Source organism: Suricata suricatta, chromosome 7, assembly GCF_006229205.1.
Source record: "Suricata suricatta isolate VVHF042 chromosome 7, meerkat_22Aug2017_6uvM2_HiC, whole genome shotgun sequence".
NCBI classification, from domain to species: domain Eukaryota; kingdom Metazoa; phylum Chordata; class Mammalia; order Carnivora; family Herpestidae; genus Suricata; species Suricata suricatta.
Genome location: NC_043706.1, coordinates 93,399,069 through 93,414,159, shown reverse-complemented (window position 1 = coordinate 93,414,159; position 15,091 = coordinate 93,399,069). Strand labels below are relative to the sequence as shown.

The window sequence follows — 15,091 nt, the reverse complement described above, 5'->3', positions numbered from 1 at the left end:
GAGGGAGAGTGGAAGAGTGGGGGGGGGAGAGGGAGAGAGGGGGGAGGGAGGGAGGGAGGGAGAGAGAGAGAGAGAGAGAGAGAGAGAGAATGAGAATGAATCCCAAGCAGGATCTGCATTGTCAGCAGAGCCCTTTGTGGGTTTGCAGGGCTCAATTCCACGAACTGTGAGATCATGACCTGAGCTGAAGAAAAGAGTCGGACACTTAGCCAACTGAACTGCCCAGGCACAATGATTTAAATAATGTTTACAATACAAAATTATGTTCAATGTATATTAAACAATGTATGCACATTTAAGTTGTTATGTTCTTAAATGTAAAAATTGAAAATATTTCTAAGAAAGTTGATCCTAACAAAACTTGGTATTTCTCAACTCATCAAATACTGAACTACTGTCTTGCCTTTTAGTTCCCCAAGCTTTCTCCCTTCTAGCAACCATTTATACAGCAAGCTTTTAAAATGCCACTTTCTGCAAGACTTACTAGTGAATCTATGTTGACACAGGATTCCCACCACATAAAAAAAGTCATACTTTATAGACAAAAGTGCCATGTACATATGTTACTTTAAACATTAATCTCTCTTTCCTTTGCATGTTGTATAAGTCAGGGACAAGAAAACTTTCTGTAAAAAGAAGATAGTAAATATTTTGGGATATGAAGGCACTAAGTGCCACAGCTACTTAACTCTGCCACTGTACTGTGATAACAGCCATAGACAATTCATATATGAATGAGCATGAAGTTCTTTGAGAAAATTTCATTTACAAAAACAGGTGGCAGGCCAGATTTGACCGCTGGCTGTAGTTCACCAATCCCTGGTGTAGTTTATCACAGTCTAAAACACTGCAGTGTGGAACTGAGTCAGATGTATTTAATTTTACAGAGTAGTACTACGTAGATACCAACATATGCTTTCACAATTATATCTGTTTATGTACTTAAAAGAATTACCTAAATTTTATTCAAATCACAACAAAGATTCTTTAAGAATAAATCAGCAAAATCTGGACATTGTGTCATATAGTAAGCAAAGAGTTTCAAGCATGCACAATAATTATAGTATTAACCATCTTTTAATATATGTAAGGGAATGTTAAGTACTAAATTTTTTTTAAATTTACACTAGTCTCCCTCCCTTATCTGTGAGAGATACAATCCAAGATGCCTAAAACCATAGATAGTACTGAACCCTAAATATACTATGTTTTACTATATATGTTATATATATATAATATATATAAAAAAGATAAAGTTTAAATTATAAATTACGCATAGTAAGAGATAAATAACAATAGTAAAAGAGAACAATTACAACAATATACTGTAATGAACATTATGTGGTTATGATCTCTCTCTCTCAAAATACCTTATTGCACTATATTCACCCTTCTTGTGAAGGGAGTTGATAAAATACCTACATGATAAGATGAAGTGAGGTGAGTGGCAAAGGCAGTGTGATGTGGTGTCAGGTTACTACTGACCTCTGACTATAGGTCAGAAGAAGGATCATCTGCTTCCAGACCAAGGAGGATCCTCAGGTAATTGAACTGTAGCAAGTGAAACTGTGGGGAACAAGGAACTATCATACATGCAATACATATTCTTTGATGGAGGTCGGGGTGGGGATCTGACTTTTAAATACATTTCCAAGTGGGCACTGGGTGGCTCAGTTGGTTAAGCGGCCAACTCACACGGATTTCGGCCCAGGTCATGAACCCAGGGTCGTGAGATGGAGCCCCACGTTGGGCTCTGCACTGGGAATGGAGCCTGCTTAAGATTCTCTCTCCATCTACTCCTCCCCACTCTCAAAAATTATTAATTAATTTCCAACTTTCAAACCAACAGAAGAATATAATAGTTATTATTTTAAGAAAATCTTAAAGAATTACTAATCACAACATTTTTAATCTGTAATTCTCATGCTTGTGTTTCTTTTCCATGTAGTTTTTCCTCCATGATGAATGCCTTTCCCACTTTGCCTGGTAACTTTTATTTTACTTCTAAGTTTCAATTTAAGTATCACCTCTTATTTGGAAATACTCCTGACATGTACCATCTACTCCACTCAAACTGCTAGTGTGGGCTGGAGCCCCTTTTCTATATTCTTTAGCATTTTGTAGTTAACGCAATTACAGAAGTTCCCACCTGACACACACAAAAAATTTACTGACATACAGACCAGAGAAAGACAATATTTAGTCAGATTCAATGACCACCACCAATGTTTTCTTACCCTATATCTCCATTTAAAGGTTATTAATTCTGATTTAAAGTAGTTTGTCTGAGAAGTTTCATGAGTTCTGTAAATCCTATGATACCACATATCCAAAAAATATGTATCTGCAGGCTTAGATTTTCATGACAGCTTAGCTAACAAGAAGGCACATTTTTTTTAATGTTCATTCATTTATTTATTTTGAGAGAGAGAACAGGGAAGAGGGATAGAGGGATGGGAGGGAAGAGGGAGAGGGAGAGGGAGAGGGGGAGGAGGGAGGGAGGCAGTGAGGGAGAGAGGGAGAGAGGGAGGGAGAGGGAGAGAGAGGGAGAGAGAGAGAGAGAGAGAGAGAGAGAGAGAGAGAGCGAGCTTCAAGCAGGCTCCACACCCAGCATGGAGCCCGTTGCAGGGCTCAGTCTCATGACCACCAGATCATGAACTGAGCCAAAATCAAGAGTCAGAGGCCCAACCCACTGAGTCACCCAGGTGCCCCAATTTTTCTTCTATTGAACTGTATGATTCTCTTTATCCTTTAAGTTCAGTTATGTACCACAAAAATGTATTATTCTTCTATTTTACCCTTCTTTTTCTCTTTCAGAAATATGAATTATGTGAATGTTTGATCTTTGTTGTCTTTTTTCCATATCTAGCATTTTCACTACAATTGTTTCATCTCTGACTGTTCTAGCTTCATTTCCTGTGATTTTTCCATACGTTGGGTCTCTTTATCACTAGTTTTATTTTCAGCAGTTTTGATTATTTAATTTGTTTTTACTAAGATGCTTTTCACTTTTTAATGGGTCTATCCACGCTCTATTTTCTTAGCTCTGCCACCTCACTTTCCATCTAATCTTGCAGCTACTTCACTTCTGTTTTCTTATTTCATTGGTACCCATAACTTCTTTCATCTCTCTTAAAGAACAGAAAAGTTATGGGGTGCCTGAATGACTCAGATGGTTTAAGCATCTGACTTCGGCTCAGGTCACGAATTTGTGGGTTGTGAGCTCGAGCCCGGCATCGGGCTCTGTGCCTGAGAGCCTGGAGCCTACTTCAGATTCTGTCTCCCTCTCTCGCTGCCCCTCCCCTGCTCTCTCCCACTCTCTCTCTCTCTCTCAAAAATAAACATATATAGAGAGAGTTTTATCTGAAAAAATCTCTTCCAAGGGGTACTCTTCATGTGCTTTTACTTGTTAGCACATGTCTCCCTCTCCTGTCTGCTCCTGCTGCTTCATTCCCAGTCCCGCCACTGCACTCTTCTAATAATAGCCTCTGTACATGGGACCTATGTTTATTCCAGTTTGCTTTCTGCTAATTCCTCAACTTTGAATCTGAAAAGTCCTATCCAGATCTGCTGACTCCCTAAGAAGGATAGGCAAAAATTTACATGCCAAAAAAATGTCAGTGACTTCTATTGTACATCCATGAAGTACCTGGACAAAATCCTTTGGAACATCTCCAAAATATGCCCAAAATTCATGGAAGAATGGGAGAAAGTAAACACAAAAAACGCGTTAGAGACACAAATGAGATTGTTCTATAGAAAGATGTTTACAGATACGGATATATCTGAGAGAGATGGGCAGCTGCTATTAGAATAATGTGGGATTATTATTGCAAGAAAAATTATACATTATTGTTCACTTTTGGATGTGTTCTTTCAATGTTCACTTTGACTCTGAATCACAGCTCAAAATGTCAGATTTCTGATGTACATAAAGATTTGCATAGTCAGGGGAAAAATGGGTTTTATTATAAAAAATAATACAAGGGGTGCCTGGGTAGCTCAGTCGGTTAAGCATCTGAATTCAGCTCAGCTCATGATCTCATGAGTTCAAGCCCTGCATCAGGCTCTATGCTAACAGTGCAGAGTATGCTTAGGATTCTCCCTCTCTCCCTACCTCTCTGCCTGTCCCCCACTCAAATTCTATCTCAAAATATAATTCTATCTTAAAAATATAAAAAATAAAAATAAAAAATAATACAAGATGATTCCAGAATTGTCTGTTAGAAATCTTAGAAAACTAAGGTGTGCCTGGGTAGCTCAGTCACTTAAGTGTTTGACTCTTGATTTCAGCTCAGGACATAACCTCATGGTTCGTGGGTTTGAGCCCCACATCTGGCTCTGCACTGACAGAGCAGAGCCTGCTTGGGATTCTGTCTCCCTCTCTCTCTCTGCCTTTCCCCTGCTCGCTCGCTCGCTCTCAAAATAAATAAACATTTAAAAAATCTTAGAAAAGTCTAACAGAGAATCTGTAAATCATCTATAATCTAACTATTCAGAAATAAGTTCTAGCCATATTTTAAGGTACTTATTTCCAGTATTTTTATATTCATGTACATATACATTACTTTCATAGTTAAGAGAGTAATGCATATACTCTTGCATATTTTTTCACTCACATTATCTGTGAACACATAATACCATTCCAAGTAAGTATACTATAATATCCCCTCATGTGACTGTACCATCATTTACTTAATGATTCTTCTAAAGGTGGGAAAGATGTTCCCATCACTTCTTTTTAAAAATAGTTATCCTGAGGCACCTGGGTGGCTTGGTTGGTTATGTGTCTGATTTTTGGTTTCAGCTCAGGTCACAATCTTACAGTTCCATGAGTTCAAACCCCATGTTGGGTTCTACACTGGCAGTGCAGGGCCTGCTTGGGATTCTCTCTCCCTTGCTTTCTACCCCTCTCCCATTCATGAGGTCTGTGTCTCTCTCAAAATAAGTAAATAGGAAAGTTTTTAAAAAAATAGTTATCCTATTTATATTTTTTAACTATCTGTAAAAAAAATGGCTCTGAGCTCCAAAATTACAAAATATCCTGTCTTCTTCTTTACAATTAAAAGCTAAGATGACAGAAACCATTAACAAAATGAAAATGCAACCTAGTAAATGGAAAAACATGTTTGCAAATGATATATCCGGTAAGAGGTTAATATCCAAAACATTAAAAAAAATTTATATGACTCAAAACCAAAAAGGACCCAAGTAATCTTATTAAAAGATGGAGAGAGGACCTGGAAAGACATTTTTCCAAACAAGACATACAGATAGGCAGCAGACCACTCAACATCATTCATCATCATAAAAATTTAATTCAAAGCCACAATGAGATGTCATCTGACATCTTGTCAGAATGACTAGAATCAAAAACACAAGAAATAACTCGAACACCTGGCTTGCTCATTTGGTAGAACACACAACTCTTAATCTTAGGGCTGGGAGTTTAAGCCACATGCTGGACATGGAGCCTACAAAAGAAAAGAAAGAGAGGGAGAGGAAGGAAGGAAGGAAAGAAGGGAGGGAAGGAGGGAGGGAGGAAGAAGGGAAGGGAGGAAAGAAAGAAGGAAGGAAGGAAGGAGGGGAGGAAGGGAGGGAGGAGGGAGGAGGGAAGGAAGGAAGGAAAAGTCCTGGCAAGGATGCAGAGAAAGAGGAATCTTGCTGGTGGGAACGTAAACTGGTGCAGCCACTGTGGAAAACAGTATGGAGATTCCTCAAAAAATTAAAAATAGAAATAGCATACTAGTATTCAGTAATCCCTCTACTTGGTATTTACCCAAAGAAAACAAAAACACTCATTCAGAAAAAAAAATATATGCAGCCCTGTGTTCAATGCAGCATTATTTACAATAGCCAAAATACAAAAGCAACTCAAATGGATAAAGAAGATGTGGAATATTACTCAGCCATAAAAAGGAATGAAATCTTGCTATCTGCAACAATATGGATGGACCTTCATTATGCTAAATGAAATAAGTCAGAGAAAGACAAATACTATATAATTTCACTTATGCATGTAATCTAAAAGACAAATGAATAAAGAAACAAAAATTAAACAGACTCTTAAATACAGAGAACAAACTGGTGGTTCTTGGCAGGTGAAACAGATAAAGAGGATTAACAGGTACAAATTTCTGTATGGAACCAGAAAAGACTCTGAATAGCCAAAGTAATGTTGAAAAAGAAAACCAAAACGGGAGGCATCACAATCCCAGACTTTAGCCTCTACTACAAAGCTGTCATCATCAAGACAGTATAGTACTGGCACAAAAACAGACACATAGATCAATGGAACAGAAAAAAAAAAACAACCCAGAAATGGACCCACAAACAAATGGGCAACTAATCTTTAACAGAGAAGGAAAGAACATCCAGTAGAAAAAAAGTCTCTTCAGCAAATGGTAGTGAGAAAACTGGACAGCCACATGCAGAAGAATAAACCTGGACCACTTTTTTACACTGTACACAAAAATAAACTCAAAATGGATGAAAGACCTAAACATAAAACAGGAAGCCATCAACATCCTAGAAGAGAAAACAGGCAACAACCTCTCTGACCACAGCCACAGCAACTTACTTGACATATATCCAGAGGCAAGGAAAACAAAAAACAAAAACAAACTACTGGGACCTCATCAAGATAAAAGGCTTCTGCGTGGCAAAGGAAACAATCAGCAAAATTAAAAGGCCACTGATGGAATGGGAGAAGATATTTGCAAATGATATATCAGATAAAGGTTTAATATCCAAAATCTACTAAAAACTTATTAAACAACACCCAAAAAAGAGAATAATCCAGTGAAAAAAGGGCAAAAGACACAAATAGACACTTTTCTAAAGAAGACATCCCGATGGCCAACTGACACATGAAAAGATGCTTAACATCACTCATCATCAGGAAAATACAATTCAAAACCACAATGAGAAAAATACTTCACACCTGTCAGAATGGCTAAAACAACTCAGGCAACAACAGACATTGGTGAGGATGCAAAGAAAGAGGAACCCTTTTGCACTACCAGTGGGAATGCAATCTGGTGCAGCCACTCTAAAAAATAGTATGGAAGTTCCTCAAAAGATTAAAAATAGAACTCCTTATGACCCAGAAGTTGCACTACTAGGTATTTATCCAAAGGATACAGGGATGCTGATTCAATGTTTATAGAACCACTATCAACAATATCCAAAGTATAGAAAGAGCCCAAATGTCCGTCGACAGATGAATGGATTAAAGATGTGGTATATGTATACAATGGACTACTCCTCAGCAATCAAACAGAATGAAATCTTACCATTTGCAACAATGTGGATGGAACTAGAATGAATTATGCTAAAAGAAATTAGTCAGAGAAAGACAAATATCATATGATTTCACTCATATGTGGAATTTAAGAAACAAAACAGATGACCATAGGTGAAGGGAAGCAAAAAAAGAAAAACAGAGGGAGAAACAAACCATAAGAGACTCTTAAATACAAAGAACAAACTGAGGGTTGCTGGGAGGAGGGAGAGTGTTTGTTGGGGGGATGGGCTAAATGGATGAGGGGCATTAAGGAGGGCATTTACTTGTTGGGATGAGCCCTGGGTGTTATACGTAAGTGATGAATCACTAAATTCTGTTCTTGAATTTCATTATTACACTATATGTTAACTAACTTGAATTTAAATTTTAAAAAATAATAAATAAAATAAGTAAACAAATAATTTTTAAAAAGAGGTACAATTTCCAGTTATAAAATAAATTAGTACCAACATGGGAAGTACAGCATAGGGAACATAGTCAATAATGTTTGGTGACAGATGGTGACTACTTATTGGGGTGAACAGTGAGTAATATATAGTATTGTTGAATCAGTATGTTGTACACCTGAAGCTAATATAATGGTAAATGTTAATTATACTCCAATAAAAAAAAAGAGAGAGACTTCTACTTTTGGCCAAGACAGAGAATTTAGAAGTCTAGACAAAAAATGTACAACATCTACTATCAGACATAATACAATGAGTAGCAGAAGATACAATCCCTGAGATGTGGGAAATAAACCAGTCAAGCAAGCATTACATTTCTCATGGCTTTCTGTCAGAGGCAATTCCTAGACTGCAGCAGAGCAATCTAAATGAGCTGAGGAGACAGTGACCAGAGCTTTAGGAAGTTGAGGCAGGCGGTATGTGCATGGCAGAGTTCAGTCAAAGAGGAAGCTATGCAGAGAAAGAGTTCTAGAATATCTGCAAAAAGAACGTATGTAATCTTTGGCTGAATATTAAATTGCATGTGCATAAGGTGAAACTTCACAAGACTGGGGAAAGAACCATACACACAAAGCTGGAAGATGTAAGCATTCTGAACAGCCAGAGTAGAGAGAGGTCAGTGACACTGAGGGGATTCAGTAGAGACCCTAGAAGGGTCGCATCTAGAAGAAAGGGTAAATAAATTATCTTAGATTAAAGGCTACTTGAGACATACTATCAAAGCTAAGAAACAAGCCTCAAGGGGCATCTAGGTGGCTCAGTTGGTTAAGTGTCCCACTCTTGATTTCAGTTCAGGTCATGATCTCACAGGTTCATGGGATCAAGCCCTGCATTAGGCTTTTCCACTTTCTCTGCCCCTTTCCCACTCTCATGCTCTCTCTCAAAATAAATAAACATTAATTAAAAAGCCTTGAAAGAATAAAGCTGATCTGCAAGAAACTTAACCACTGGCCAAAATAAAATTCAACAGCCTTAAAGGAAATAACCCTCAATATAATCTTCACAATGTCCAGCATCCAATCACAAATTATTAAACTTGCCAAGAATCAGGAAAGTAGGACTCACAACCGGGGCGGGGGTGGGGTGGGGATCGGGTGGGGTGGAATCAGAACACAAAAACAAAACAAGAAATGACAAAAATGAAGGAATTAGCACACAAGGAAACTTAATAAACCAACTTCTACTTCTGGGAAGGTGGAGTAAATATCCTTTCTCTATCCCTCTTGACATGTACAATTTAAAATCCTGGAGATCATATATAAAATAAACATAGGAACATACTAAAAAGTGGAAAGAAGAAGAGGTAGGGACCTCAAGACCTGAGAAACAACAGAATGGTGAGTTCTCTGCTTTTCTTTTCAGCTTATATATTTCAGACTGGGAGCTGAAGAAGCCAGCATCCCACAAATGCAGGACATGGACAAGGGAGGACCCAGGAAAATGGCAGCATCCAAGGAAACTTTTCAACAGTAATTTGTACTGCAGCAAACACCGCAGTGGGGAAAAAACTCTAGTGCCACCTCCACTCATTTCAGCAAAGGCTGAGAGGAGTCTAGAAGTACCTTCTCACAAGGCTGTTATGAGGCACCCCAACCCTCCTGCCAGTGATGTCAGAGAAGGGTAAGTAGGGAACTGAAACTTTTATCCCTGGGGCACCTGGCTGGTTCAGTCAGTGGAGCATGCAACTCTTGATTTCAGAGTTGTAAGTTCGAGTCCCATGTTGGGAGTAGAGATTGCACAAATAAATAATTTTTTAAAAGAAACATTCATCTCTGCCAGTCAATAATGAGCACCCTGACTTCCCTACCCTGATAAAGTCAGTGGAACCTCTCTGTCAGCAGAAACAAAGAGCACCTGCGCAATAGATGCTGATAAAGAACCCGGACCTCCACTTATATCTAGCAATAATTAGACAGTGCTAATCGTTCTGTTAGACCAGTGCCCAAAAAAGCCATCAAAAACTCAAGTTTAAAGATAACAGACAAGTGGCCAATAAGCACACAAAAATATGCTACATATCACTAATCACTTTAGAAACATGAATCAAAACTACAATGATTACACACAGAAGAATTAAAAGGACTCAAACAAATATTTGTACATAAGTGTTCAGAGCAGCATTATTCACAACAGCCAAAGGGTAGAATCAACCAATGAATATCAACAAATGAAGAGATGAACAAACTGTGGTATATATGTATAATGGAAACTTATTCCTTAAAAAGGAATGGAACCTGACACATGTGACAGCACGGATGAAACTTGAAGACTTTATGCAAAGTGAAAAAACCCAGACACAAAAGAACAAATATTATCTGACTCCATTTACATAAAGTACCTAAAAATGGCAAGTTCACAGAGAGAGGAAGTAGAATGATGATTACCAGGAGTTGGGAAAAGGGGAGAATGGGGAGTTATTATTTAATGCGTACAGAATTTCAGTTTGGGAAGATGAAGTTTAGAGATAGGAGGGGATGATGGTTGCCCAACAATGTGAATGTGCTTAATGGCACTGGATTGTACACTTAAAGAAGGTTAAAATGCTAAATGTTATGTTATATGTACTTTATCACAATAAAAAATGATTAAAAAAATAAGATACAAAGACTCATGACAGATTATGAAAATGCCCAAATTTCAAATGAAATTCCTTCATACCAAAAACCAGGAAAGTCTCACACTGTAAAAAGACAATCACTAGATGCCAACATTGAGATGACAGAAATGTTAGAAATGTTAGAATTATCTGATAAAATTGCCCTATGTGTGTGCAATTTAAACCAGACATGACAAAAATGCTTCAACAGACAATTATGACTATGCTTTAAACAAAGAAGCTTGTTATCACTACTTAGTAAAAAATTTCATCATTAAAGTTCCATCCACAAGCAATATTTAATCATTTTAAATCTGCATGGAACTTATAACATAGCCTCGAGATATGTAGTATCAATGACAGAATTATCAGAAAAATGATAAATTCATGATCATAGTGAGAGAAGTTTTCCATAAGCTTCATAATAATTGATTGGGAAAAAAACAATAAAAATTTCAATAACACAATTAACAATTCTAATCTAATGAGTGTATTATATATACTATCACCTACAACTGTAGTTGAGCACTCATTGTTTTCAAGAATACAATCTTTTATAAAAATCATCCAAATATTAGTCCATAAAGCAAATTCCAACAAATTTCAAAGGATTTAAGTTGCATACATATCCTCTGGCCACAATGCAATTAAGCATTTGTTAAGAAAATAATAACAATGGGAAATTTCATATGCTTGTTTAGAAATTAAGAAACATACTTCTAGGTAATATATGGGTTAACAAAGAAATCATAATAGAAACTAGAAAACACTTCAAACTTATTAGTGAAAATACTAAATATGTAGTAATTTAAAAAGTGTAATGAATGCAGCCATTTAGGGAAAAATAAACAGCCTTAAATGCATTTAGGAAAGAAGGTTGAAAAGAGATTTTTAAAAAAATTAATCTCAGTAAATGAGAAAATGAAGAGTAAGATAAATTCAAAGAAAGTGCAAGTAAGAGCAAAACTGGAGCCTCTCTACTTAAATGGCAGTGGAAATTATATGTAAGGGTTAGCTTTTGTTTTGTTTTGTTTTGTTGTGCCTTGCTTTGTTTGAAGGAGTTACTCTAGGAGGGCTTCCTAGAGGAGATGTACCTGAACATTTTCTATATCCTGTCTAGTAGGATGCCTTTTTTTCTTTTCTTTTCTCTTTTCTTTTCTTTAATCAATTGTGATAATATATACATAACAAAAACATTATTATTTTAATCACTTTAAGTGTGCAATTCAATGGCATTAAGTACATTCCTGATGTTATACAACCATTACTAATGTCTATTTCCAGAACCTTTTCATCATCCCAAAGAGAGACTCTACTCATGAAAAAATAACTACCCATTCCCCTCTCCTCTCAGCCCCTGGTAACCTGTATTTTACTTGTTTCTCTGAATATGCCATTTCTAGGCACATCATATAAGTGGAATCATATATTTGTCTTTTTGTTTCTGATTCCTGATTTCAAGGTTCATCCACAATGTAGCGAATGTCAAGATTTCATTTCTTTTTTATGGCAAAACAATAATTAATTGTATGAATATACCACATTTTGTTTTCTAATAGTGCATTAGTCCTCCTCATCATTTCTACTTTCTTATAAAAACATTATTGTTTACTAAGAACTTATAAAGGCTCTTGTTATTTTGCAATACTCCAAGCAACAAATCACAAGTTCTTGTAGTGAATTACCAATTTGCTATCGCTTGGGTTATAGGAAAGAACATAACAGAAAAGTGAATATACACTGTACCTTTTCTCCAAATAAATTTCTATCTGGTCTATAGTCTGGTTTTATTAAACCAAGATTCTCAATTTTTTTTTTGAAAGGAAGGAACGTAAAGAGATAAACTATCCAAATTTGAAATTGAACAAGAACTAAGATAAATCATGTACAATTTGAAATTGAACACAAACTAAAATTCCTAAGAAACTGAATACCATATTGGATAAGAAAGTATTTAAAATGTCCCATTTATTCAAAAGACTTTTTACATGTAACAAAACATCAGCCAGCTAACTATATGCTGTGGCTGGTTTCCCTGGAGCTTTTTTGGTGGGTATATGAGGTTTCCTTTGTAAGGAAAGTTTATTTCATATGTATTTAAATGACGTATTGCCTCTTCACATATGCTAGTGTTACCCTTGCATTTTATAAATTTAGGGTTAGAAAGGGAAAATATTAAACCCAATCTGGCCAATTTAGTTGTTTATTCACAATGCTATTATATATTAAAGTAGGATAAATTACTGGCCAAAAAATAAGGTTTGTGGTTTTAAAAAAAGAGTGTACATACAAAGTTCCCTGAGAACCTTTAACTTGTTTCATCCTATGAGCCTTCTCTCTTTACATTTTGTGTGTCTTATGCTACATGAAGATACTATTTTTAGTACCCATTTTTCTTAGCTTCCTTGTTTATATTTTGGTATCTACATATACCAAATTACTTTGGATTCCCAGCATGAAAAAAACACTGTAGATTTACCTTCCCCCCAAACGCAAAACATGAATATAAAGGGAAAACATTACTAACAGCATGAATCTTCAAAGAGTACTTTTCCTTACATCTATAAATACCTCAGAGAAATGAAAAACCTCTGAGAACTTAAAATTGCTCAAGGAAATAGATGTTTTAATTCTCCCAAGTATAGCACAGGGAATGAAGTTTAGTACCAAAAATTTGAAAAAGACTGTCTCACTATATCTTTAGAATATTTGCAGAAAAAGTAGTTTTGCCTCTCCTCCTTGATAAAAATTTTTGAGGTTTTAGGTTTTAAAAAATAATACAACTTCATCCCTTCTTCAGTTATACTGCTATAATCTGGGGAAAATTATATAACTAAGAATTATGGGAATTATATTTTGGCACATATGCTTCTTTTTGGTACATTTTTTGGTATTTCATTTTGCTTTGTGTTATAGATGTACAATATGCCCAACTAGATTATAAATGACTTGTAAGAAAGAAACATAGCCTATTCCATGACTGCATTAGCCATTATGACCAAAGTAACACTGCACACAGTAGGTTCTTGATAAATATTGGTAAGATATAGAATTATTGAATAATTATATAAAAAATTTATTTAAATTAACAGTGAAAAGAGAGGCTATTTTATTCTTAATCATCTTGTAATGAAAACTGTTTCAAACTCCATGCAGTGATGATACACACAAATATTTAAACTATTTATGTGCCTCAACTTGACATAATTTCATGATAACTTGATGGCAATCACATTTAAATATATTAGAATATTTTTGTAATAATGCTACTCTAGAATAGCAACTTTAATAGCTGAGAAAAACACATTAAAGACCATTAACCTGAAAGAAATAGAGAACATTAAACATCTTTTTTTCAGAAATCAATGTATAAGGTTAAACATTCCACTATAATATTTATGAGCAAACCTCAAATTAAAATTTATAAATGCAAACTATCAAATGTTTCACTTTGATAATAATTTAGACTATATTTTATAATTTCTCCTGTGTACACATTGATGAATACTATATAAAAAACATTCTTTTCTCCTTTAGTGTCTTTGACTATAACTATCTAATATCAAAATGAATTCTGCTTGAATGCAAGACCATAGGCAATCCTATAAAAGCCCTTAATTTTCAATCAATATGATATTAATCAGTGAACATAAGTAAGTGATTTTCCTTACCTTTAGGACAGCAATGAATGGCACAAAGTTAGCTCTTTGGAGTCCATTTTTATAGAGATCTGAAAGAAAAAATTTATATTATTAGCTTTTTACTTAGCCTAAAACTAATGTTAATTCATATTTTGGCCTGGGAAATAAAGCTTTTATATATAAAAAAAAAAGTGATAAACATGCAAAAGAAAACGAACCAAAATTGATTTCCATTCTGGTACAACACAAAATTCATTACATCTTAATAAGAAGAAAAACTAACAATTATAGAAAGAACATCAAAAGACATTCAATCAGCTTTAAAGTATAATAAAAACCAATGAAAGAATTTCAAAGATATCACAAATATTCCTAAGTCAATAATTTAACAAAAGATATATACTTAAAAGTATTTAATATATGAAAATATATAATTGTACTAGGAAAGGAAATATATTGTCTTTTATCTCAATCCATAGTAAAAATTCTTAGTACAAAATTAAAAATGTGTAACAAGATTAGCCTTTTAAGAAAATACATCGACAGAGCTGTGCATATATTTGTATCAAGGTTATATACTTGACATTAATGGGAATAACACTAAGGCCGTTTTACTTAAAAAGAAATAACCCTAAAACTAACATTCCATTCGCAAAAGTGCAAATTTAATGCATTTATAAATAATAAATTGCTAGTATCTTGTGCCTTACAATAATGGCAGTTTTCATATATACGGTGTCAGAGTACATGTAAGTTCAGACACATATTCACACACATAAACACACATTGTCAAGAGCAAAAAAGTGGAAGGCAACAAATTTTAAACTTTGCATATTTTTCTTTATTCGTCCTTTTTTCTTCCTTTCTAAGAAGTGACTTGGAATTTTATTCAAGAGATTGACATTTTATTGCATATCAAACATTCCTTTTAAAAGTAAAATCTAAAATAATGAGATTTTTTTAAAGTATAAAAATATAAACAGTAAAAAGTTTCTCAATAATAAAACCCATGAATTAGATTATGTGTCTCAATTTTCTTTTAACACTGCCTTATAGGGTTCTTTCTAGATTCCTTTGTTTAGAGAAAATTTGATAGCTGAAA

General features: G+C 35.0%; 1 protein-coding gene across 1 annotated transcript in view; it reads right to left on the bottom strand.

The window, feature by feature from the left end:
* Nucleotides 1-15,091, bottom strand: part of AFG1L (AFG1 like ATPase) — a 202,071-nt gene that overhangs the window by 82,738 nt on the left and 104,242 nt on the right. The window contains exon 8 of the mRNA XM_029944048.1: nt 14,020-14,078. Within this exon, the coding sequence (XP_029799908.1) occupies nt 14,020-14,078 (59 nt within the window). The remainder of the gene's footprint in view (nt 1-14,019; nt 14,079-15,091) is intronic.